Raw genomic sequence first — 23,646 nt, 5'->3', positions numbered from 1 at the left:
TCCTAGAGTCAAGATTACAGCCTGGTCAAGTCCATGATCAGTTTTTTTTTTTTCTTAATAAAATGTGTTATTGGTCTGGACATAGTAATGTACACCTGAAATGTCAGATATGTAGGAGGCTGAGGCTAAATAAGGCCAAAAGTTCAAGGCCAGCTTGAACAACAAAGCAAATCTCAAAGGGCAAGCTAGGGGTGTGGCTCACTGGCAGAATGCTTGCTCAGAGTGCAGGCCTGAGGCCTTGAGTTCAACAGCATCCCCTCCCGAAAAGTTATTGGGTGCTACCCTTTAAAAACATCTCAAATTCTGGAATTTTTCTTTAGGAGAGGGTGCTAAGACTAAAACCCAGGATTGAGCACGTTAGACAGGTACTCTCTCCCTGACCTGCACCTCAGCCTCCTGGGCTTTCCTTTATCTTTTCTGAGTTGGCAGCAATGGTAATCCCCTGAGTGGCATCTGCCTAGAGTTCTCAGCTCACCACTGAGCCAGTTCTCAGCCCCTTGGGTTTTCCTCCTAAACCTGAGTACCCATGAGGCTCCTCTCAGGTGGGAACTGAAGCTAGGTTACACAGAGGCACATGAAGGTTTCACAGTGACAGGTAAGAGAAAGTAGAGTCCAGACTTCCCATGACTGTAGTAGGGTGCTTCCACACATCTCCAGAAACTTGGTCTCTACAAAGCCACAGTGTGTTCCCAGTGAGGTTTCTAAGGTACCACCAGAAACATTTTCCAGGCCTAGGAGGAGTTGTGCTTTACCCAAGAACAGCAGGAGATAAGGTAGCCATCCTTAAAACCAAACTACCCTGAGACACCTCCCCAACTTCCGCAGAAACCCCTGGTGAATTCCAGCGTTGTTTATTGGACGCAAGTGTTCAACATGGGATGGCATCATACTGTCCCATTTCCAGAGTAACCAACTGGCTTGGTTACATGCTACAAGTTGCTGCTTCCAGGTGTGTGAATTAGTAAGCTAAATTCAAACAGTAAGATAGAAACACTTTTGTATCAAAGTTGTGACTTAAAAAATACAAAAGCTAAACCCACAGGTGTAGAGAAAAATGGCAGTCCTGAGAGCTGCCTTGAAATGTCAGTCTTGAAACTTGTGGGGAGGCCAGCACCCATTAGGGGAAATGAAGGGAGTGGGAGCCTGCCCTCTTCATCCAGGCGGCCTTCATACTGGCATATGTGGGCCCAGCCCCAGGCTGGGCACCATCATTGGGGAAGCATAGGGAGAGGCACTGAGAAGGTGTCAGGGCAGGGCCAACCCCTTCAGCCAGAGCATGCTGGGAGGAAAGGGGCTTACTTGGCACTTACAAGCTTTGGCAGCTCAGAGGGGTTTTCTGCCCAGCCCCTGCTGTGGCTGAACCACCACAGGTCTCTGGCTGGGCCTATGGTTACTGAAGACTGGGTATTACTCCAGGCCCTTATTTCCAATCCTCAGTGTCTGAGAGAAAGAGCTGGTGCTATGGCCTCGGGCTGGGGGCTGAGGGGTAAGAAGGTTGGCTTGGACCTTTGGGATCAGCTGTTACTCCTCAGAGCTGGGGCCTAGCACACAGCAGAAGCCAGAACTAGATACAGACAGAGCGTGGATGTGTTCTCAGTGCCCAAAAAGGTCAGTGGGCAGAAGTCTAGGCTGACTACAGCTATGACAGCATGGACTGCTGTACGGCCTTCTGCAGAGACTGCCGAGTCACCAGCAGGCGGACCACTTCCTCCGAACGTTTGGTGAGCCGCTTCCGAGCCTGGTCATGAGTGACCATGGTCATGTCCCAGCCGTTCACCTGGCCCAAGGAGAAAACACAGGCTCTTCACCTTTTAGAATCTGAAAAGGGGTTGGAGGGGCCCAGGCTACCCAAGCTGATATCCCCTGAAGTTGAGATGCCAAGCATTCTAGCAGAGGCATGCAGGATAACCAGCTTCCTCAGATGCAATATCTGTGTGGCTTCCAAAACCCATTTTGATGAGTTGCTCCTCTCTGAAGCTAGGACAACCCTCAACCCCAAGTGCTTCAGTCTCTCTTACCCAAACCTTATTTTCCTCCTTTGGGACAACTCTACCTGCATGATCTTGTCTCCAATCTGCAGCCCAGCAATTTCAGCAGGACCTCCCTCAGACACTCGTGTTACGTAAATGCCCTGAAAAGAGGCAATGCAGGTAAATCCCTGTGGTCACTGGACTGGGACATGGGGGGGTGGGGGGGCAGTAGGGGTCACGGTAACTCCCCTGCCCCTGAGATGTTCCAGCCTGCTGATGGCCACCTCTGCTCTTCCAGGATGTCTCAGCATGCCTTCTACCTAATCCCACCAGATCATTAAGGATTGTCTAAGAAAAAAACCTGCTTGTGTTCCCCACAGGGAGGTCTGGGACCTGAGCCCCTCTCACCTTGTCTGTTTTATCTTCTGAGAAGGGATTCTGGGAAGGGTCCTGGTCGATCCCACCTCCAATACTGAAGCCCAGGATTAAGTTTTCACCTTGCCGCAACTTATGAATTTCAACTCTTTGCTGATAAAGAAAAAAGCAAGTTGAGGGTAATGGGTAGGTGGGTGGAGAAAGATCTGATCTCTGTGCCCAGCAGCAACCTCAGGCTGCCGGGCCAGCTTAGAACCCTCTGCAAAAATCTTGCTGGTTACCTGTCTGGGAGATTGTCTAAAACAGCCACATGGGCCTCTCCACACAGCTTTGTCTGCAACTTGTCCGATCAATATGTATTCTGAGGGTACTGGGGCTACTATAGAAAAGACACTCATCTTTTTCTGGGAAGGGACCACCCAGAACAGGAAGGGTCAAGCCCTGAGAAAGTGCAGACACTTGCGGAGGCAGCTCAGATTGCTGAGCAAGCCCTACCAGAGACCATGCAAGCCAGGAGGAGCAGGAGATAAATAAAGAAGAAACCTGCACAGAAGAGAAGGGATTCCTGGCCAAGGAGACTGGTGTGTACAGCCAGGACCAGAAAGTGACATGGCACTGAAGGGGTGTCGGCCTAATTATACCATCACTCCAACCCTCAGGACCTGTTCTTGTGCAGTGTAACAGAGTACATCAGGGTTCTCTCAGGCACATGCTGGGGTTAAGGTCTCCAATTATGCAGGCTTCTTTGAGAGCCCTCAGAAAGCATCCTCCAGCCACCAGGAGTTACACCCAAAGTTGAGAAGTTTAACACACTTCTCAAGTGTGAAGTAGGGGTAACTTTCCAGACTTGGAAAGGCTTCAACAAAAGGATCATTTATACCCAGCCTTGGGAAATGATCATGTCACCACCGACCTACTGGAATTGAAGAAGAGCTAGGAGTGAGGTAAGGCATTGGTGCTACAGTGACCACTGGAGCTGTTGGTAGGGGAATGGATGTCTCATGGGTGGGATGTGGCCTGAGGACATGAGCGATCCACAGACAAGGATTGGTCATGAGGAAGTGGAGCAAAGCACCTTGGCATATGGCTAGATCACTGTTTATCTATGGGTCATGCATGACCCCGAGGGGCATCGAATGACCCTTTCACAGGGGTTAACTAAGACCATCAAAAAACAGACACATTAGGATATGCGAGATAGAATTAGGAAGGTGACTGAGGACCAGTTAGAATAAATGCAACTGTAGACCCAGGTAGAGCAGAGTGTCAGGGTCACCTGACAGGCTTCCAAGAGGCAGATCAGTGGTCTAGAGTTCAGGGGAAAGCTTGTGAAATGGTTTTAACAAAATGGCTGGAACAGACCTGAATGTTAACTCCACCTGAGAGGGTAAGACTGGGAAGGAAGTGTCTCCACCCCATGAGCAATCCAAGACTGAGAAAGAGGCCAGATCTGCCCGCTTATGTTCAGGCATGCACCTGGCATTAGGATTGGAGGACTGTGGTCTTCCAGCTTTAAGGAAGATTGAGTGGCCTGCCAAGGCAGAAGAGGAAGGAAAAGCATAATGCCTACGGCCCTTTCACCTGGGATTTCCTGTCCAAATGCATAAGCTCCTCCAGACCTTCACTCCCACCAGCAAGGTCCAAAAAGAGACAAAGTCCTAAATTAAGGGAGAAGTCAGGCAACAAAGTGGCTCTCCCCAAGTCCTCAATCACACCCTCTTTTCCAGATAGGGTCAAGCCTGATCTTTCTGGGGCAGCTAGGGAAAGATCCTAGAAAAATCAGGCTGGTGCAAATTGAGTAAAAGCTGGGAGGCTGTCCATTGGCCCAGCAATATATACTTCTAGCCAAGACCAGCGCTGAAGCTATAAAGCTCACCTTTCCTGGCCACCTTTATCAATAGCTTCATTGCCCCCACCCTCCTGACACCGGGAACACCCATCTAGCATGGCCCATCCCTACAGTTCCAAAGTTAGGTCTGTGGAGCCAAGGGAGCATGTTGACTCACACCTGTGACTCCAACACTTGGAAGGCTAAGAAGGGAGTACTGCCGGAAGTTCAAGGCCAGTTTAAGCTTAAGAGTAAGGCCCTATCTGGGAAGAGATCTGGGTTCTTCCTAAAAGCTTCCTCTCTGGCTGGGCACTGACGATTCTCTCTGGGATTCAGCTGCCTCAGGGTTGGCCAGAGCCCCCATCAGACCAGAACCTTAGTGTTTAGATCTACCCCTCCCTCCTGTTACCTATTCAAATACACCTGGAACACAAGACAAACCCAGAAGGCGGTCCTAGAAAGGTCTAGAACCTTGAGCATCATGCAAAGGGCATGCACTATGCACCAAGGTTTGAGTATCCTAAAAAGTTCAGAAAGCCAAGCCTTAGATCTCGAGGGGTCGGTCCCAAGAGCAGCGAGGCCAGATGAGAAGAGGGAAGGGGATGCACAAACTCTGGCCAGCCCCACCCCCTAAATCTCCTAAAGCTCGGCAGCGGCGGCGGCGGCAGTGTGCCGGCTGGAGCAGAGGAAACGCTTCCTCATTCCAGAGGCTGCGACTCACGGACATCGGCGCCCGCCCCCCACGGCCGCCCAGCTGGGGACACGGAGGCCCAGGGAAGGGGAGTTTTCTAACACTCCCACGGACCGGCCTTTCTCCTACGTCCTCCCAGTCTGCGCCTGCTAAAAGGTATCCACCCGACGGCGGCAACGCTCACGATCTGGCCTCTGCCCAGGGTCCCGAGAGGCTCTTAAGTCCCAGCCACCTCTCCAAGCTAGAGAAGGCTGCAGCACTGTTAAGCAGAAACAGCCACCAAGATACACGCAGGAACCCCGAGTTCTTTACTTTCTCAGCCTGTCTAGATGTCAGTTTGCCGCTCTGCGAAATGGGGATGAGCCAAAAGGAGAAGGAGTCCGCACGAGCGCACTCACCACTACGGCGGTGACAGGCTGGCCCGGGATGTAGGACATTTCGATCGAAATCTGACAAGGAGACAGCGCCCGGTGAGACCCCCAGCGAGAATGCCCGCGGCCGCGCCCTCCCTGGTTAACAAAGGGCAGCCCTGCTCAGCCCGCCCCCTCATGAATACTTAAGAAGACTCTAGCCAATCAGCATCTGGAGCGCTGCTGGGCTTTCCGGAGTCCCCTGACTTGTGTGCTGAAGTGGGGCGGGAGGGGAGAGTGCCCGAGGCGCAAGCGTGGAAGGGCGGAGCTGGGTTTGCGCAGGCGCAAACCCAGCCCTCCCAGCAACCTCCAGCGCAAGATGGCGGCGCTGGACTCTCCGCTTTTTCCTGTCTGACGGAACACGAGGGACTGCGTGCCGCTACATTCCAGGTAACTCTGCGAGCCTGTTGGGCGTGTGCTGATGTGCTGCTATCTGGGGCCGACTCGAGCCTCAGCTTCGACGTGCAGTGGAGGTCAGAGGCCCCAGGCACGTTGTCAGAGGCTCGGAGGTCCCATGGGGAGGAGGCTCCGTGCGCTCAACTCGCTGGGCTTCGGGCGCCACTTGTAACTTGGTTTTCTCCGCAGTTCCGCGTGAGTCCGCGAGAAGGCAGAAGCGGAGCCCCGGCGGATGCGATGGCCGCGGTGGTGGCCAAACGGGAAGGGCCGCCGTTCATCAGCGAGGCAGCCGTGCGAGGCAACGCCGCGGTCCTGGATTACTGCCGGACCTCAGTGTCAGCGCTGTCGGGGGCCACAGCCGGCATCCTCGGCCTCACCGGTCTCTACGGCTTCATCTTCTACCTGCTTGCCTCCGTCCTGCTCTCCCTGCTCCTAATTCTCAAAGCGGGAAGGAGGTGGAACAAATACTTCAAGTCACGAAGACCTCTCTTTACAGGAGGCCTCATTGGAGGCCTCTTCACCTACGTCCTCTTTTGGACATTCCTCTATGGCATGGTGCACGTCTACTGAAATGAGGTCAGGGGTGACTTTCAAACAGATTGGCAAGACTCTTGCCGGAATTAACACCGTGTAGACTTACTTAGTTTTTAAATTGTTCGAGTTCGCTGCTTGTTCTGTACTGTTATAATTTATATCTGAAGACAGAGAGCCTGTAATGTTCTTCAGATTAAATGAAGTGTGACACCTTGTCGTTCTTTCCTGCCTTGATGTTTAGCCAAATTTTGAAGTCGCCAAGATTTGCTGGAGAGCAATTGGGGGGGGGGGGGGGGTTACACCTAGTAAATCCAAAGGAGCCTCTAGGACTTACATGATAGAATTTAGCATTAACATCTTAAGAACTGATAACAGTTCGTGTTACTAAGCTTTCTCTGTGTAGGGGCATTGTGCGTTTTAATCCTAGCAGTAACAATGGAGATGTTACTGTTAACCTTCTGTTGATGAAGAACTTAAAGTTCAAAAAGGGCCGGGATGCAGTTACAAGTCTGTTTGCTTCTGCTGTATTGGATCAGAGTACTTTTCTAGCATCCCCTTCCCACTAGCCACTGCTTTCTGGTATGAGTGAAATCAGCTGGTTACACCTGGTCTCAGCTGGTTGACTTTCCTTTTTTTTTTTTTTTTTTTCCCGGAGCTGGGGACCGAACCCAGGGCCTTGCGGTTGCTAGGCAAGCGCTCTACCACTGAGCTAAATCCCCAACCCAGCCTTTCCTATAACAAAAAAGTACAAGCTATTTTTCTAAAAGGCGCCCTATGGTGATTATATAAGTTATTTGGACATTTAATCGAACAAGTTTGTTCCGAGTGTAATGCCTCTGACTGTATGTTCATTCATAATCCTTCTTTGAAAGGAGGGTTTTAGAGTGGAATACATGTTTAACTGAAAAATAAATAATTGTGTTAGACTTGTAATGAACATGTTGCACATAGAATTCGTAGTCTAACTGGGGAGATTGGCATTACCTGGTTTTGCAGATGATATAGGAGCCGTAAAGGAATACACAGAAGCACCAGGTCTAGACAAGGTTTGGGGATGAAGTCCAGGAAGGCTTGAACAAATAACATTATACCTGAGACTGGAAGGTAAATAGCAGCCAAATAAACAAGGGAAAAGAAGCCATAAGACAGGAGGCTGGTAGCCTTTTACTGGGCCACAGGTAAACCTGACCAGATCCTAGAAGCCCAGGGAGGAAGTTGCCCTTGATCCCATGAGTCTTTCGGTATTGTAGGAGCAATGTGTATTGGCTTTTTTTTTTTTAAGATATGAAAAGTTGAATTTAAGTTCTCTTTCTCAGACTGTAGGTGATCTGTGTCCATTCAGTAATGGACTGGGCACCCAGGCCTGAAGCCTATTCCGGTTCTGGGCCACATGCTTGCATCTCATGCCAAGAAGCTTTACCTCCCTTCCCAAAGTGCCCACTTGTAAAGATCCTGACATGCATGGTTTATATAACCCCCATCTCTCCAGGGACTTCTCTTAAGTTCATTCTTGTTGAACAGTAAGTTTGTTGCTAATGTTGGCTGCATATAACGTTTAAAAATATGTTGGGGCTGGAGAGATGGCTCAGAGGTTAAGAGCACTGTCTGCTCTTTCAGAGGTCCTGAGTTCAATTCCCAGCAACCACATGGTGGCTCACAACCATCTGTAATGGGATCCTATGCCCTCTTCTGGTGTGTCTGAAGACAGGAACAGTGTGCTCATATACATAAAATAATCTTTAAAAAAGTGTTTAAGGGGGGTTGGGGATTTAGCTCAGTGGTAGAGCGCTTGCTTAGGAAGCGCAAGGCCCTGGGTTCGGTCCCCAGCTCCAAAAAAAAGAACCAAAAAAAAAAAAAAAAAGTGTTTAAGGGGTTGGGGATTTGGCTCAGTGGCAGAGCGCTTGCCTAGGAAGCGTAAGGCCCTGGGTTCGGTCCCCAGCTCCGAAAAAAAGAACCAAAAAAAAAAAAAAAAATCAATTTTGAGCAGAGGGTACGTTAATGTCAAATCATTCCCAGCATTTATCCAATGAGAAATACTAGCTTTATCGGTTTTTATTGTAAATCCTCTATAGGTGTGTATGTCTGCATGTTAGTGGGTATATGCAAGTGCCCGTGGAGGCCAGAGTTACCAGCTCCCCGGAGCTGGAGTTACAGTTATGCTAGGAAGATAATTCAGGTGTTCTGTTAGGAGAACAGCAAGTTCTCTTAACCACTAAGCCATCTCCTACTTTATATGTCCAGTCAAGAGTTTCCTTGGGGCTAGCAAGATGGCTCAGCAGGTGAGGGTGCCTGCTGCCAACCTAATGGTTGAGTTCAGTCTCCAGCACCTGCATGGTCAAATCGAAGAACTAGCTCTGCCTTCACAAGCACACTGAGGCACACATACACATGAACATAATTTAAAAATTTCCCCACACTTTGATATGAACCTGCATGGTAACAAGGAACAGAGTCTCATACATTTTTTTGTTTCTACCTTAAGAAATGTCTTCCCCCTGCATGGGGTAACTCTAAAGGGGAAAACTTAAAATTGATGCCTTTTATTATTTTAAAATCAAGTAAAAGTGTCCAAAAATATGTTAGACAGGTCCCAGAAGTTACTCTTATCCCTTGGAGGATATGAGTGAGATGGAGTGGAGCCCAATCCCGCTCCAAAAGGTGGTCTAGTTCCCAGCTCAGACACCTGGAACAAGTCATGTCCTCACTGAGAGGACAGCTGGTGGCAGTGAGGAAGGGTGAAGGCAGCAATGACCGTGCTCTTTCAAGGCTGACTGTCACATTGATAACACCCAGTGTATCGGTTTCTTGTTGGCCCACATTGTGATGCTCCCAAAGGTATGAAATAACTTGTAGGACAATACTAGATGGCCCAGTTTAGGCTAGGGACTGACGCAAAGAGTTCATCAGAATAGGAAGGAGCTCTTGAGCTAAGCCAATAAGCCAAGCAGTGCCCAGAAAGGAATAAAAGTGTTTCCCTAAGTTTAGGAGTTCAGGTTCCTGAGTTAAAAGCCTGGTTTCACCTGTGGAGGCTATAGTTTTGATCAGGGTTCAAGGCAAGCCTAGGCTACAGAGGAAGACCCTGGAGGTTTTGATTCATTGGTTTTAGTTGGATTTCTTTTCTTTTTAGTATAAGCTGGGCGAACTGCCTTATATCAAGGTTATGCAGAAGGCAAGAAGTTGGGAGTGGAAGAGGGGGAAGGGGAGGGTACAGAGCAACCCTGGCAGCGTGGGCAGCCCTGTGATGGACTGTAATAATATCCATGGTCTTTCTAAGTCCCCTAGCACCCTATTTAGTTCATGGTGACAAGTGTGACTGCTTCATGATTAAGGTTTACCACCCACCAGACTGGAAGCATGTGAGGACGGGCCATGGGTATTGTTGAACAATACAGGATTTAGTCCAACACCTAACAAGAGCAGGACGCATAACAGAAACAGTATTTACTAGTTTACTGTTTTACTAGTTTATAACTAGTAAAAGACATTTTCATTCAGATATTTAAAAAAAAAAAAAAAAAAAAAAAAAAAACACAAGCAGTCTGACTGCCCCCAAGCCACTTCAAAACTGGGAGGAACCAGCCAAGGTCTGCACAGCCATGACCTTTGAACCCCTTGTCTTCTCCTGAGCGAGGAGCTGCATGCTGAGTTTGCTTTAACAAATCAGCTGCCTACCTGGATCAACCAGGTTTTCACTTTCAGAAAGCTGAATGGCTCAGTGACATCCCAGATGTCCTGAGGGGTCAGTCCTGCTCTGAATAACACAAGCTCCTTCCCCAGTAGCAACAACTCCTCTCTACCCCTCTGTTTTTTAACTTATTTTGGGTTTTTCCAGACAGTCTCTCTAGCCCTGGAACTTGCTCTGTAGACTAGACTGGCCTCAACTCAAATTAAGTTGTTCAGGAGCTAGAGAGGTGGCTCAGTGATTAAGAGCACTGACTGCTCTTCCAGAGGTCCCGAGTTCAATTCCCAGCAACCACATGGTGGCTCACAATCATCTGTAATGGGATCTGAAGCCATCTTCTGGTGTGTCTGAAGACAGTGTATTCACATATATTAAATAAATAAATAATAAATAAATAAATAAAATAAATCACTTGTTCTGCCACTCCATGCTGGGGTTAAAGGTATGTACCATCACACCAGGCTAAAACCTTTATTTTACTTCTTTCTTTTTTTTTTTTTTCTTTCTTTTTTTCAGAGCTGGGAACTGAACCAGGGCCTTGTGCTTGCTAGGCAAGCGCTCTACCACTGAGTTAAATCCCCAACCCTTTATTTTACTTCTTAGGTATGGGTGTTTTGCCTGCATGTATGTCTACACCAGTGCATGCCTGGTACCCACAGAGGCCAGAACATCTGATTCCCTTGGAATTAGAATTACAGGAGGTTGTAAGCTATCATGTGAGTGCTAGGAATTGAACCTGGGTTTTCTGAAAGAGCAGCCAATGCTCTTAACCACCGAGCCACTGAGTTAGCCCTCCACCCTGTTTTTTTTTCCCCCTAGAGCTGAGGACCAAACACAGGGCCTTGTGCTTGCTAGGAAAGCGCTCTACCACTGAGCTAAATCCCCAACCCCTGCCCTGTTTTTTAAAAGGGAACCTCACTATCTGTTGCCCAGGTTGAAATTCCTGGCTCAGGTGACCGACCTCTACCTCCCATATGCTGACACTACAGATGTGTACCACCTCACCCAGCTACCAGACGCTTTCTGATTACCATCTGCAAGGTCCCTGCATGTGATAGGGTACTTCTCAGAAGCACCCAGATATCCATGAAATAGAGGAAAGTGAGCCCCCTCCCCAGCCCTGTATTTAAATGTGTCCCAGGTCTGATTTTGACAGGGAATTTGGTCTTACAGGAATAGATCATTTTCTGAAGGAATGGCCAGGTAGCTAGATGCTCCTCAGAAAGATGAAAGGATTAATAGAAAGAGATGTCTTTTTCTCATTAAAAACAAACAAACAAAAAGTTCTCACTATGTAACCCTTCCTGGCATAGAACTAGCTCCATTGACCAGGCTGTCCTCAAACTCAGAGATCCACCTACCTCTGCCTTTCAAGTGCTGGGATTAAAGTTGTTCACCACCATGCCTGGCTACTTCTATGGTTGTGAACCTTTAAATTTTGAATTAGATTAGGTATTACCTCATCAAAAAGTGAGCATACTGCTGTCTTCCATGTGGAGATGGGAAGCTAGGCAAAACACCCATACCTTAGTCCCAGCACTGAAAGGGCAGGCAGTTATCTGAGGCCAGCCTGATCTGTATAGAGAGTTCCAGGATAGCCAGTTCTACAGAGACCTCTTGTCTCAAAACAACAAACGCAGGTGGGGATGGGAGAGGGACCCTCTTGGCCTCAGGGCAGCATGTGTGAGCCACCCAGGTTGGCATTAACAATAGTGTGCTTGCAAGTCACTTTGAGAACTTGGAGAAACTCAAGAGGGTGGGATTAGGGAGAGGCCTGCAACCCTCCACTTCTGTCAGGCTCTCCGGAGAGTGGGTGCTGGTTCCTGGAACCCAAAGTGGGTTGCAATGAGATGCAGTGGAAGAAGGAACACAGGTCAGGAACAGCCTTTCAGTGAAAATCATCCTTTATCTCAGCATATCAAGGCTGAGCTTCTGGGAGCAGGAAGGAAGTCAGACAGAGACCCCCAGCACCACCAAGCAGCAAGAGCTGAACTGCACAAGTCCATCTGACCTGGGCAAGTCAGTTTTCCAGAGCTACTCTAGGCTTTGGGTAGTGGCTGGAGCAGGCTAGTGGCTTACTTGCCTCCCCTCTCCAATCTTACCTAAGAGCCCCGGGAGTTTGCTCTTCCCTAAGTTGTTTTCCAGGTGCCTCCTTGGCCAGCTTTACATCTTACATCTGGGGGCGAAGCTAAGTGTCTCCTGGATGTCATCCAACAGCTTTTACTGAGCAACCATCATTCTTGGCGGGGACCTGTCAAAAAGTCTGGGCTAGAGGCTGGAGGAAGCCAGGCCGGTGGGGCTGACTATGATGTCTCTGGTGAGAGTTAACATGTGTGCCTTCTACCCTGGGGCCAGGTCAGCATCTCAAGCCTCTCAGGTCGGGCTAAAGTGCTGCATGCACCAGTAAGTGTGTAAATAAACGCATGTGTAAACGCCTGTGTAAATAAACGCATGTCCAGCGGGCTCAGAGTCAGGAACGGAAACCAACTGAAACCCCAGGCCTGCCCCTTCCCTGAGGGCCTGCCCCAGGGTCTCCTTCCTGCATCCTGAGCCACTTAGGCCACCAGGAGACCTTCCGTGAAACAAAAAAGTTTGCAGCAGGATCCCACCCTAACTTTGTGGAGTTGAGGGGCTTTTCTCAGAAGCCTCATCCTGAGCAGGCCCCACCGAGATGCCTCTCGTCAGTTCAGAGCTGTGGCCTGTCCTGGCCCAATCATCGAATCTGTTCTCTGCCGAGAGCTCTGGCTACGTCTTCACTGGATGCAAGATCTGTGACTGCTTCACGTTCACAATGGCATTCTCCCGGAGGCCAAACCTTGAGGGAGGGGTGCACACAGAGGCAGAGAGAGGGCAGTCAGGATCTCTGGCAGGCATGGCCTTTCTGAGGCAGAGTAGACAGCAGCCACAGCCTTTCTCTGTCAGTGAGCAGGAAGGCAGCCAAGGAGAAAGAACACTGTCCTAGCTGCAGCTCAGATGCATGACAGTGTTCAGGCTGAGGACGGACGGACTCACAGAGCCTCCGACAGCAATAGGAAGCTGTGCTAGACAAGCAAGGTAGACTGCAGGTAAGGAGCTCAGGTGGGTGACCAGGCAGTGACAGCTCCAGGGATGGCATTCTTAGAATCCCTCAGTCTGGCCTCACAGCTACAGCCCTCAGCCTCCACCTTTCTTTACTCTGCTCCATCCCGACCTGTTTCTCAGCTTCTTCCCTGCCCTGCCCCAGCTCCCGGCCGAAGGATGCCCAGCTAGCAAGGGGGGAAAACGGGGTTGTGAGAAGGGCTAGCCTAGGCCTGGGAGACTCCCTCTGAAGCGAATGCCAAGTACACCCTCTGCAGAAGGTAGTCCCTCACCTGGCAGGCTCCAAAAGCACCTGGCAGTTGCTATTCTGCTTCCTGCCACTCTGGGCCAGTTCTTGGGACTGCTCATCCTGACGAACCCTCTCCAGTGGTTCGTCCTCAGGCCGCTCCTGCTCCATCTCGTTGGCCTCAACCTCAACATTGGCATCCTCCTTCTGACCCCTGCATAAGATATGTGCACAACCTTCTTAGGGCACTGACAGAAAATTGCACCCCAAGTTGAGCCAGACTCCTTCCTCCAACAAAGCAGCCTATGGCCAAGTGGGGCTGGACCAGCTAGGTTCAGGCTGCATCTGAGGCAATGCACACAATCACACAGGTCCATCCTGCACCTATAGCCCAGGTTGCCCGGGGAAGCACCTACTGCCTGACCCAATTCTTCATTCTGGTCCCAGCTCCTCCAGAATTCCTTCTCCAAGACCAAGGCAGAAAGAAACCCTTTCCCTTCCTGTCACCACAGACCCAGCACCCTCCCATGCTAAGTGCACATAGACACACACACATTTCTTCCTTCCTTCAACCCCAGGCCTCTAAGAACTGAGTCCATTTTATACAAACCAGTATTCCCATCTCACAGATGGAGAAACTGAAGCCCAAAGAAGGCATGGGGTATGTCTAAAACCCTTCAGTAAGATAGATCCTATAAAGAAATCTGTCATTAACCCAGGGAGTCTTCTTCCCTGGGTCTTCTGAACCAAGTTCAGTCTTATAAAGCAGATCCTCATAGCACACCCAACCCAGGACCAGCCAGATGGAGCTCCAAGGCAGAGGCTGGGGAAGATCCTCTTGGGCCACAGGGAGGAAGGTTAACTTACCTCACTTTCTCAAACTTCTTGTCTCGGTAAAACTCACTCTTCCTGATGAGGTAGATAAGTACCAGGTCGCAGAAGAAAGCCCCCTGTAAAAGAGTTAGGAGCTATGACTCAGAATCCTAGCTTCATGGTGCTTGGAGCCTGCAACAGCTCAGGAGCAGGGCACCACATGAAACAGGAGCAGATGGCCCAGAAAGGGGAGATGTCCAGGAGCACAAAGCCCCTCCATGGTACATACAGGCTAGATTGGGGCAATGCTGTCCCATGGATCAAGTTCCGCTCTCTGCCCTGACCAGGTCTGATAATGTCAGTATGCATTTGCTAACAGTCTACCACCAGCCACATGTGCACTGGTGTGCCAGAAGGATTTGGACTACTGAGGTCTGGGGACGCCTATGCTGCTGGAGACAAGTGGATTAGGATCCAGGGCCACTAGCACTGTAATGGAAACAGAACTGGGAGTCAGTGGAGCACAGCATTCACTAGGCCTGGGGAGCAGCACCCAGGCTGTCTTGAGAGCTGAACTGGAGGCCTGGGATTGCATTACATGGGGAAAAGCAAGCTTGTCATCACCAGTAAATGCCACAGGGCTGTGTGGGAAGAGCAAAGGATGCTTCCCGTGGGAGAAGCAGCGTGTCTGAGGATGCTGTTAGGGATGCTGGCCCTTTATGGGGAGGCACCACAGTGACAATGCAATGGTTCGGAGAGAGCCTAGCTAGCAGGCATCTTAACCTCAACAACAGGGATGCTACAGCCCTGGGCAAGGAACGGAGGATGCCTGAGCTAACCCAGTTGGGGCTGACTAAATCACTGAGCACAGGCTTCAGAGCAGGGTGTTGTGTGTAATGCCTGTCTGCTCCAGCAGAGGGCTCCAGCACAGTGGAGCATACAGGTTTTCCTCAGCCTCCAGAAATGTCATTTATCAACCTCTCAATACTACCCCTTCTCTCAGCCCTCACCACCATCCTTGGCTGCTCCCATTACCTTCATTTCATGGCCATGTTCTCAGACTTCCAGACTTCACCTACCTCGTAAGAGAGCTACACATGCACAACACAGCCAGGGATCCTAAAAACGACCGCCTTAGTTAGGAATGCTTGGGATGCTAGTTTGGGGACCACTCTTTGGTTTGGTTTGGTTTGGTTTGGTTTGGTTTGGTTTGGTTTGGTTTGGTTTGGTTTGGTTTGGTTTGGTTTGGTTTGGTTTGGCCTGACTTGGTTTGGTTTGGCTTGGTTTGGTTTGATTTGGTTTGGTTTGGTTTGGCTTGGTTTGGTTTGGTTTTCAAGACCAGGTTTCTCTGTGTATCCCTGGCCTAGACGAGGCTAACCTCAAACTAAGAGATCCCCCTGCCTCTGCCTCCCAAGTACTGGGATTAAAGGTGTGTGCCATCACTGCCGGTTGGAGATCACTCTTAATCCCTGTCAAGGCAAGTTTCTCAGTCTCAGTGCAAAGTCAATCCTGGGTCCTGATAGAAAATCCTTCAGTGGCTGCTTGGGCTGCCCAGGCAGAGGGAAGAGGTTTTGGGGAGCCATGGCAGGGAATTTGGCATGAATAATGACTTCCACAACTCCCACATTTAACCTCGTCCCAGAAGCACCAAGGAAGTACCATTTGCAGGAAGCCCTTCCCTGCACTCCAGCCATTTCCCACCGTAGAGGCCGCTAAACACCCACCCCAAAGGATTACAAGACTGTCTCCCCTGCTTCTCATCCTCTGAACTACAAGTTCTCAGCTGGAGACCCGTTTTGAGCAACCCAGCTGTGAGCTACTGACACTTAGTGAATAGAAATCAGGAATTCTTAAACACAGTGCACAGAACACCTCCAAAGCAAATAAGTCCTGGCCCCAGCAGTTCCCAAACTGGCATAGCCTAATCGGTTTCCCATTACCAGAACTGGAGATGGAGATTTTTAGACACAGGATCCCCAAGATCCTAGCCCATGGCAGGACTAGAGGATGATCCACCTGTGTGCCACACTCCATTTAAGCTCACAGCCAGGGTTACAGGCAGTCAATGCCCTCTGGGGCAGTTGGCAGGGTTTAAAGTCACCTTTGTCCCTGTGACCTCAGGCTCGCTGTGTTCTGGGCTCAGCATGCTCCTCACAGGCAGTTAGTGACTTCCCTCTCCCTAGGAAACCAGCAAGGCAGGGGGGATACTCACAGCACCCATGAGCGCCAGCCCAGAACCAATGTTGATGACTGTGGGGATGATGCTGAATTTTCCTGCCTGTGAGACAGAAACAGACTGATGGATAAGGCAGGGTGGACAGCTGGATCCCCGGGGGCTCTCCAACCTCCCTGATCCAGCAACTACCAGGCACTGCAATGAGAAGATCCACATACCTTGCCATTAACTATCACATCAAAGCGGATGCCGTAGGCTTTCATCAGGTCACGGAACTCTACCCCATTAGGGTCACGGTAATACCTGGCGAACCTGGGAGACAGGGCCGGGGAAGCACATCCACCTATACCTTTTCTCCCTGGCAGCACAAAGCGACTGCTTTGGGAGGATTCTCAGCAATCCAAGATCCTTCAGGAGTGTGCCCATACCTGCTCACTGAGGCAAGTACAAAGACTGGGCTTCCCCAGCATGCTCAGTACCAACCCCTGGACCATGAGAAAGAGCACTGGGGACCTGACCCAGCAGAGGAGACAGAGCAGAGTCAAGGTTACCAAGGAGCACGAAAGCAGTCATTACCTGAAGTTGTACCCAGAGGAGATGGAGTGTGTGTGTTTGTTGTCCAGGCGGTTGAAGTAGTAGTGTGGGTTGCATTTAGAGGCAGCTTTATCAAGGTCACAGTCCCATTCAATATAGATTCCTATCACACCACCCTTGATACAAGAGACAGGGTGAATGCTAGAGTTATCTGTAGATTGACAGAAGTCAGAGCAGCCCTTTATGAGAGACACGTGAGTCAGCCAGAGGTCTGGCAGGACCATGCTCTATATACAGATGAGCAAGTGTACTTGGAACTGTTTCTGACGATGCCCTGGGCTCAAAAAACAACCTAACATGCACCAAGTCCGTCCCACTCACCACCCCAACTCCCACTGAGTGCCTGACACAGCCAGGCCATATGTGACAACTAATTCTCAAAATAGCTCCTAAGGACAAGTGACAACTCAGGATCACCTTGGCCCTAAAGGCCCCTCTGTCTTCCCCTTCTCAATGCAGCGCCCAGGGCTCCAGGGAGGACCCACCTTCAGGGCTATGTCCTGGAAGTCTGCCCCTGCCCAGCGGACAATAGACCCCAGTCGGAAGATGGGACAGTAGAGATTTGTGGAGCTGAAGTGACAGGTTTTCAGGAAATGTTTGTTGTCTGTTTCTAGTACATTGGCTCTGAAAGGAAGCCATGACATGAGTGTGAGACACTTTGTTGATGAGCCCAAGCCCTTTGCAGAAGGCAATGGGCCCTGTGCCAGACATGACCTCCCCCCGGACCTCAGCTTGAATCTTACTCCTCTCAAGAACAGAGACCACCCCCAAGCCAAGAAAAGGCACCCCTGTTTATTCAGTCATGTATACACACGAGGCACAGCTTCAGCACAGCCACAGGGAAGGCCCTCAGCCCACCTCCCCCTCCAATAGCCAAGCCTCCACCTACTTGGAGAAGTTGAACTTGGGGAAGCGAATGAAGTTCTTTATGAAAATGGTGAAGCTTTCGGCATCCTTTAGAAGGGGATCCCTGAAAACCAAGCCAGGGAGACCTGAGCAGGTGACCTGTCCCCCGCTCTGCATGACTCCCCTAGACCTATGGAGTGGGGAGGCCTCTGGCCTCAGGCGGGACCCACTGTGTAAGAAAGACTGTGAGAGCAGCTCCTCTGGGACCACTCACTCACGTTGGCATGGACTTTGTCTCCACTGGGCACCAAGCAAAGATCTCACAGGTTCCCCGGGTAGAGTTCCCCACCCGGAGACAGCGGCCAGTTTTCAGTCCTGCAGGGGAGAAACAGGAAATGCTGTGGGCTTTCCTGTCCATGTGTGTTTGCCCTGCTCCAGCTTAGCAACTCCAGGCTCTCACCGTGCCCAGCTACAACAGACTCCCCAGCGTGACAGTCATCATCCTCAGAACACTCGCCATCAGGGATGCCTTCACGCTGCAAGGAGAGATAAGGGACCTACTAAGGTTCCCCCAGCCAAGGACCAGGTCCCATCAGAGGCTGAAGAGGGCTTCACCCGCTGACCTGAGGCCACATGCCCTTTGAAAACCTATTTCTCAGGCTGGCAAAGTGACTAGATAGTTAAAAGCATCTGCCTTGAAAGCCTGACGCCCTGAGTTTAACCCCTGGAAACCATGGTGAAAGGAGAGAACCAACTTTTGAGCATGAGCGCATGCACATGTGCGCGCACACACACACACTCACACGCACGCACACATGCACTCACGCACACACGGAAATGTAAAACTTAAAAAATAAATAAATAAGAAAACCCATCTCTCTCCCAAAGCGCGTGGTAGCTATGCAGCATCTTGGAGCTAGCCAAGCCCCTGCTCCAGGGGGGACTGTCACCACAGCCAAGGGCTTCCCAACCCTCCCACCGCACACATGCTGAATCAAACCTCAGCGCAGATGCCCTGCCGCTGGTTAGGAGTCACGATCAGGTTGGTGACCACGAAGAAAACGTTCTCCCCCTGAGGAGCCAGACAGAGTTTGAGGAATCTCCTCCTGGCCTCTCAGGGGAGATTCAGCCTGGTAGAAAGTGGACCTCTGCATGCGGTTGAGAACAATGGGGGCCACAAAACTGGGGTCATTGTCTATCTGTCTGATGAGCCCATACTTTACAAGTGCACATCTTTTTATGGGGTGGGGGTCACTTACAGCTTCACAAACCCCAAGCACTCATCCCATAATTCTTCCCAAACTTCAGCCCTGATTCTACACCAGGGCAGCTATGAACAAGCCGGGGAGCTATTCCTAAGGGTGCTGGGATATAAGGGAGGGGTTCTCTGCACCATGTCACTCTGGACCCCATGTGGTCTCAACAGACACATAGACCACTAAGAACAAAAGAAGCCAGGCCTGGTGTAGAAAGACAGGGACCCCATGGGTGAAAGAACCTAGCCAGGGATTCTGTCTGCATCCTAAGCCAGGGAAGAGTTCTTTGGGTACTTTCCATGTGACCCACCCAATCCACACCTCACCAGCCCAGGTCCCAGGGACAGGTGGTGATCTGACCTGAGATGGAATGACAAAGTCTGCTACATCCCAGAGCCGTTCCCCAAGCATCGTGGTGTTAGTATAGGCCACCCCCTTGACTTTGGTGACCACAGCACTCTGCAGGGAAGTGTCAATGTCCTGATAACTCTTCTTTATCAGAAACACCCATCTGTAGAAATATGACCAACAGGCAGGCGTCAGTGCCAGGGCTGCCCAGGCCCAGGCCGGAGTGAGAACTATAGTAAGTGCTAGACTGGTGGGAACAAGAGCTCAGGGGTTCACCTGTCCCACAAGCATGCATTCTGCAGTCAATATGCTAAAGCTGGAAAAGAGACTGTGGGAGGCCATCCTGGGTACAGGGCGAGATGTAGTTCACAGCCATCTGTAATTCCAGGCCCAGTTGTGACCTCAACTGGATGGGGACCAGGCTTACACATGGAGCACAAACACACATGCAGGCAAAACATTCATACACATAGAATAATAAAATTAGTCAATCCAAAAAAGAAAAGAATTGCTGGGTGGTGAGGTAGTCTATCCCTTTAATCTCAGCACTCGGGATACAGAGGCAGGCATGTCTCTGTGAGTTTGAGGCCAAATGTGAGTTACAGGACAGCTACACAGCAAGATATTCTCTCTCTCTCTCTCTCTCTCTCTCTCTCTCTCTCTCTCTCTCTCTCTTGCTCTCTCTCACATATAATATATATATATATATATATATATATATATATATATATGAAATCCAAGAGTAGAGATGTTGCCTAGCATGTATAAGGCTTTGTGTTAAACAGGAAAATAAACAAAAGGAAATTAAGTCTTTATTCTTTTATTATTCTTTTAGACTACAAACATAAGCGGGGCCAGCAAGATGGCTCAGGAGATAAGGGCTCTTAACCTCTAAGGCTGATGTTCTGAATTTAATCCCACACCCATGATGGAAGGAGAGAACAGACTCCGGCATGTGCACTATGACATATACTTACCCATGCATATAATTAATAAAGTAATAAAAAATTCAAAGGACCGAAGAGGTTGCCCAGCGGTTAAGCAGGGGAGCTGAGTTCAGTTCCCAGTCCCTGCATCAGGTAGCTCGTGTCCACCTATAACTCAAGTTCCAGGGTATCTGACACCCTCTGACCTCCATGAGCACCTGCACACAGTGTACATAAACGTATACATCCTCATAAACATAAATAAAAAATGTTATAGTGCATATCTTTAACACTAGCATTCAGGAGGCAGAGGCAGTCGGAGCTCTGAGTTTAATGCTATCCTAGTCTCCTGAGCAAGTTCCAGGACAGCCAGAGCTATACAGAGAAATCCTGTCTCGAAAAACAAAACGAAATTAAAACATACACAACAACCACAACAACAACAAAGAAAAAAGCAAAACAATTTGGTCTCTTCAAATTAAAAATGTTTATGCATCAAAGGGTAATGCCGTGAAAATGTGGCTGAGGCTGGCCTCAAACTCAGCAATCCTCCTACCTCATCCTCAAGAGTCAGAATTATAGGTGTGTCCCAGCCTAGAAGTGTGTGTGTGTGTGTGTGTGTGTGTGTGTGTGTGTGTGTGTGTGTGTGTGTGCTGGTGAGGTCGGGTACAGTTGGAAGCCAGAAGAGTCAGATCCTCTGGGGTTGGAATTACAGAGGGTTGGAAGCTAGTCAGTTGGGAACTGAGCTCCTCAAAGAACAGAAAGCAAGCTGGAGAGAGATGGCTCAGAGGTTAAGAGCCCTGGCTGTTCCTCCAGAGGTCTTGAGTTCAGTTCAGGGTAGCTCATAACCATCTATACTGGGATCCGATGCCCTCTCCTGGCATCTACATGCAGGCAGGATGCTGTATACATAATAAATAAATCTTAAAAAAAAAAAAACAAAAAAACAAGAAACAGCAAGCAATCCTTACCATCAAGACTTCACGACTTCACTCTGGCCCCTGAAAAGATATACTTTGAAAATGGGGTGACCTGTGTCAAAGGCTAAGCACAGTGAGGCTAATACAGGGCAAAAGCTCCGTGCACTCAAATCACTAACTGCTAGTTAGCGACCAGTCAGCTTAACCATCCTGGTGAAGCTGGGGAAGCCAGTCAAAGGGGTCAAAGGAGGAAGAAGCCGGTGCTCATCATGCAATGAGTGCATGGCATGCTGGCCCCCAGGGAGTCACGAAGGTGTCAGCCAAGGTGTGTCAGAGCTGGAGAGAGAGGGAGCCTGGATCCTAAACTGTCACATTTTCAAGGAACTCCGAGAAAGTTGTGATTTTTGTTTTGTTTTGTGTTGTTGTTGTTGTTTTTGCTTATCAAGACAGTTTGTGTAACAGCCTTAGCTGTCCTGGAACTTGCTTGGTAAACCATGCTGACCTTGAGCTCTGAGATCCGCCCACCTCTGCCTCCTGAGGTGGAGGGATTAAAAGTGTTTGCCACCATGCCTGGCTCAAAAGTTGTGATGCTTGAGCAAACCTTTCCATTCTAGCCAAGAAGTGCTAGGCCTGGTCCAATGCAAACATTCAGCATTCATTCATTCATTTCATACAGACTCCCGAGTGAAATGACATCACAGTGTGATGTTGCATCGTGGCATCCCCAGACTTCAGGGAGTCAGAAATAGACACTGAACAAATGACCAATCAAAATGGCTTTTGAAAGTGTCAGGGAGGGAGAGGGAGAGGGAGAACTCAAATCTGGACAAGGAGTGGTGAGTGGGGAAGATAAAAATGTGGTGGCTGGGGCTGGAGAGATGGCTCAGCGGTTAAGAGCACCCGACTGCTCTTCCAGAGGTCCTGAGTTCAATTCCCAGCAACCACATGGTGGCTCACAGCCATCTGTAATGGGATCTGATGCCCTCTTCTGGTGTGTCTGAAGACAGCTACAGTGTACTTATATATAATAAATAAATAAATCTTTAAAAAAAAATGTGGTGGCTGAGGAAGAGCAGTCCAAAGGCCCTGAGGTAGGATACTGCCAAGTGCCTTGGAGCTAAAATCCAGGAAACACTAAGAATGCAACCATTAGCCACATCTATAATCACAGCACTCTAGAGGTAAAGGAGGCTTTCTGAGTTTGAGGCCAGCCTGCTCTACTGAGCAGTTCCAGGACAGCCAGGGTTACACGGAGAAACCCTGTCTCGGGGGAGGGGCGGGGAGCGGGAGCAACCATTGGAAGAGGACAGCAAGGCTAGGCCAGGACTGCCCTCCTAGGAGCAATAATTGCACATCATTTAATGAGAAAAAGAAAGTGAACCGCAGCTGCCCACAGTGGCTGCCTCTTCCCACCTGTGCCCTCTTTTTTTCCTAGGAGCAAGGAAGGCCTCTGACCAAGCGTTAACTCTCCAACAAACTGCTCGTGAGCTGGTAGGCCCATATCCTGCTAGATGAGATGGCAACAAGGGAAAACAGTAGAGCGTCTGGGGACGTTGGAAAGGCTGCCCCTGATTTCCCGTGAGCTAACCCTGAGTTCCAGAACATGCCAATCTCATGAGTTGGCCCAACGAAGAGTAAGCCAGTAATGCTCAATGCTTATAAATAACCTGCTGGGGGCCTGGGCCAGCTGTCAAGCCGAGCTTAGAGAGGCCTCTGGGGGGAGGGGGGCGGGCAGCTGGAGCCCAGTGTCCTGGCATCCCTGCCTCCAATTCATGGTGTAATACTGGAAGCTCCAGCCCTAGGAGAAGGGGCTCCTACAGACAGCTTCAAACCAAGGTATCCTGTTGCCACCGCCCACGTCTCACGGGCAGTGTCCCTTTTAACTTTACCATCCTTACATCCAAGGACTCTTGAGGACCCACTCCTCAAGACCCCTGTGTTTACACCTTCCCCTCCCCATGTCCCTTGCTTCAAAAGAGTGCCCAAGAACTCACATGAGCAAGTACAACAGGATGATGAGCTGCAGCACCCGGTAGAGCAGCCCCACCTTCTTGCTCTTGGCGACCACGAACTTTGCAGTCTTATAGTCGAACAGAGACAGCACAAACCCCTTCCAGGCCGCCTGGCCCATGCCTCCAGCTCACTCTGGCGGCCGCCTCCTCCCGCTGCCCTGCAGCCAACCGAGCACTCTGTGTGCGCTGCCGCAGTCCCGGGGCGCGCGGCTCCAAAGGGCATGAGCTGGAGAGAGCAGACGCGCAGACCCGGGCGCGAGCACGGGGCGGCCCGGCGGATCCCACTGCCGAGGAGAACTGGACTGCGGCGGGCGGCGAGCGGCGAGCGCCTAGCCTGGGATGCGGCCGCCTCCGCTGACACAGGCGACACCACCCGTCTGAGCCTCCAGCCACTGGCTTCTAAGGACGCGCGGACGGAGTGCGGAGGCGAGGGAGGGGAAGGTGCTTTCCAAGGCGTCTCACCCGCCCCTACCTCCTCCCACGGGACTTGCTCAAGAGGAACCCGGTGGGGAAATAGAGGCAGAATCCGGAAGGGACCCATAGCGCAGGAAATATAGAAGGAGGG

General features: G+C 50.2%; 3 protein-coding genes across 6 annotated transcripts; 1 reads left to right on the top strand and 2 right to left on the bottom strand.

The window, feature by feature from the left end:
• Positions 1-835: 835 nt before the first annotated feature.
• On the bottom strand, positions 836-5,354 carry Tax1bp3 (Tax1 binding protein 3). Of its 2 annotated transcripts, NM_001399570.1 has the most exons (4): positions 5,263-5,354; positions 2,379-2,498; positions 2,054-2,131; positions 836-1,777 (listed from the first exon to the last, which is right to left on the bottom strand). In NM_001399570.1, exons 1-4 carry the CDS (start codon positions 5,299-5,301, stop codon positions 1,640-1,642), a joined length of 375 nt encoding a protein of 124 aa, NP_001386499.1. In that variant the 5' UTR covers positions 5,302-5,354; the 3' UTR covers positions 836-1,639. The 2 variants fall into 2 exon arrangements, with proteins under 2 accessions (NP_001386499.1, NP_001020590.1); NM_001025419.2 differs by lacking the exon at positions 2,054-2,131.
• A 506-nt stretch (positions 5,355-5,860) lies between these two features.
• On the top strand, positions 5,861-7,127 carry Emc6 (ER membrane protein complex subunit 6). Its single transcript, NM_001105806.2, has one exon. It carries the CDS (start codon positions 5,908-5,910, stop codon positions 6,238-6,240), a length of 333 nt encoding a protein of 110 aa, NP_001099276.1. The 5' UTR covers positions 5,861-5,907; the 3' UTR covers positions 6,241-7,127.
• A 1,475-nt stretch (positions 7,128-8,602) lies between these two features.
• Positions 8,603-23,382, bottom strand: P2rx5 (purinergic receptor P2X 5). Of its 3 annotated transcripts, NM_080780.3 has the most exons (13): positions 23,064-23,382; positions 19,236-19,386; positions 18,620-18,691; positions 18,080-18,155; positions 17,898-17,994; positions 17,663-17,743; positions 17,259-17,397; positions 16,756-16,889; positions 16,398-16,491; positions 16,216-16,281; positions 14,058-14,140; positions 13,237-13,404; positions 11,773-12,701 (listed from the first exon to the last, which is right to left on the bottom strand). In NM_080780.3, exons 1-13 carry the CDS (start codon positions 23,198-23,200, stop codon positions 12,632-12,634), a joined length of 1,368 nt encoding a protein of 455 aa, NP_542958.3. In that variant the 5' UTR covers positions 23,201-23,382; the 3' UTR covers positions 11,773-12,631. The 3 variants fall into 3 exon arrangements, with proteins under 3 accessions (XP_006246628.1, XP_063124335.1, NP_542958.3); XM_006246566.5 differs by lacking the exon at positions 18,620-18,691 and having other exon boundaries at positions 8,603-12,701; positions 23,064-23,200; XM_063268265.1 differs by lacking the exons at positions 18,620-18,691; positions 19,236-19,386 and having other exon boundaries at positions 8,603-12,701; positions 23,064-23,178.
• Positions 23,383-23,646: the final 264 nt, after the last annotated feature.

The sequence above is a fragment of the Rattus norvegicus genome, chromosome 10 (assembly GCF_036323735.1).
Source record: "Rattus norvegicus strain BN/NHsdMcwi chromosome 10, GRCr8, whole genome shotgun sequence".
Taxonomy (NCBI): domain Eukaryota; kingdom Metazoa; phylum Chordata; class Mammalia; order Rodentia; family Muridae; genus Rattus; species Rattus norvegicus.
Note: the sequence above shows the minus strand (reverse complement) of the source record. Positions and strands in the feature narration are given on the sequence as shown.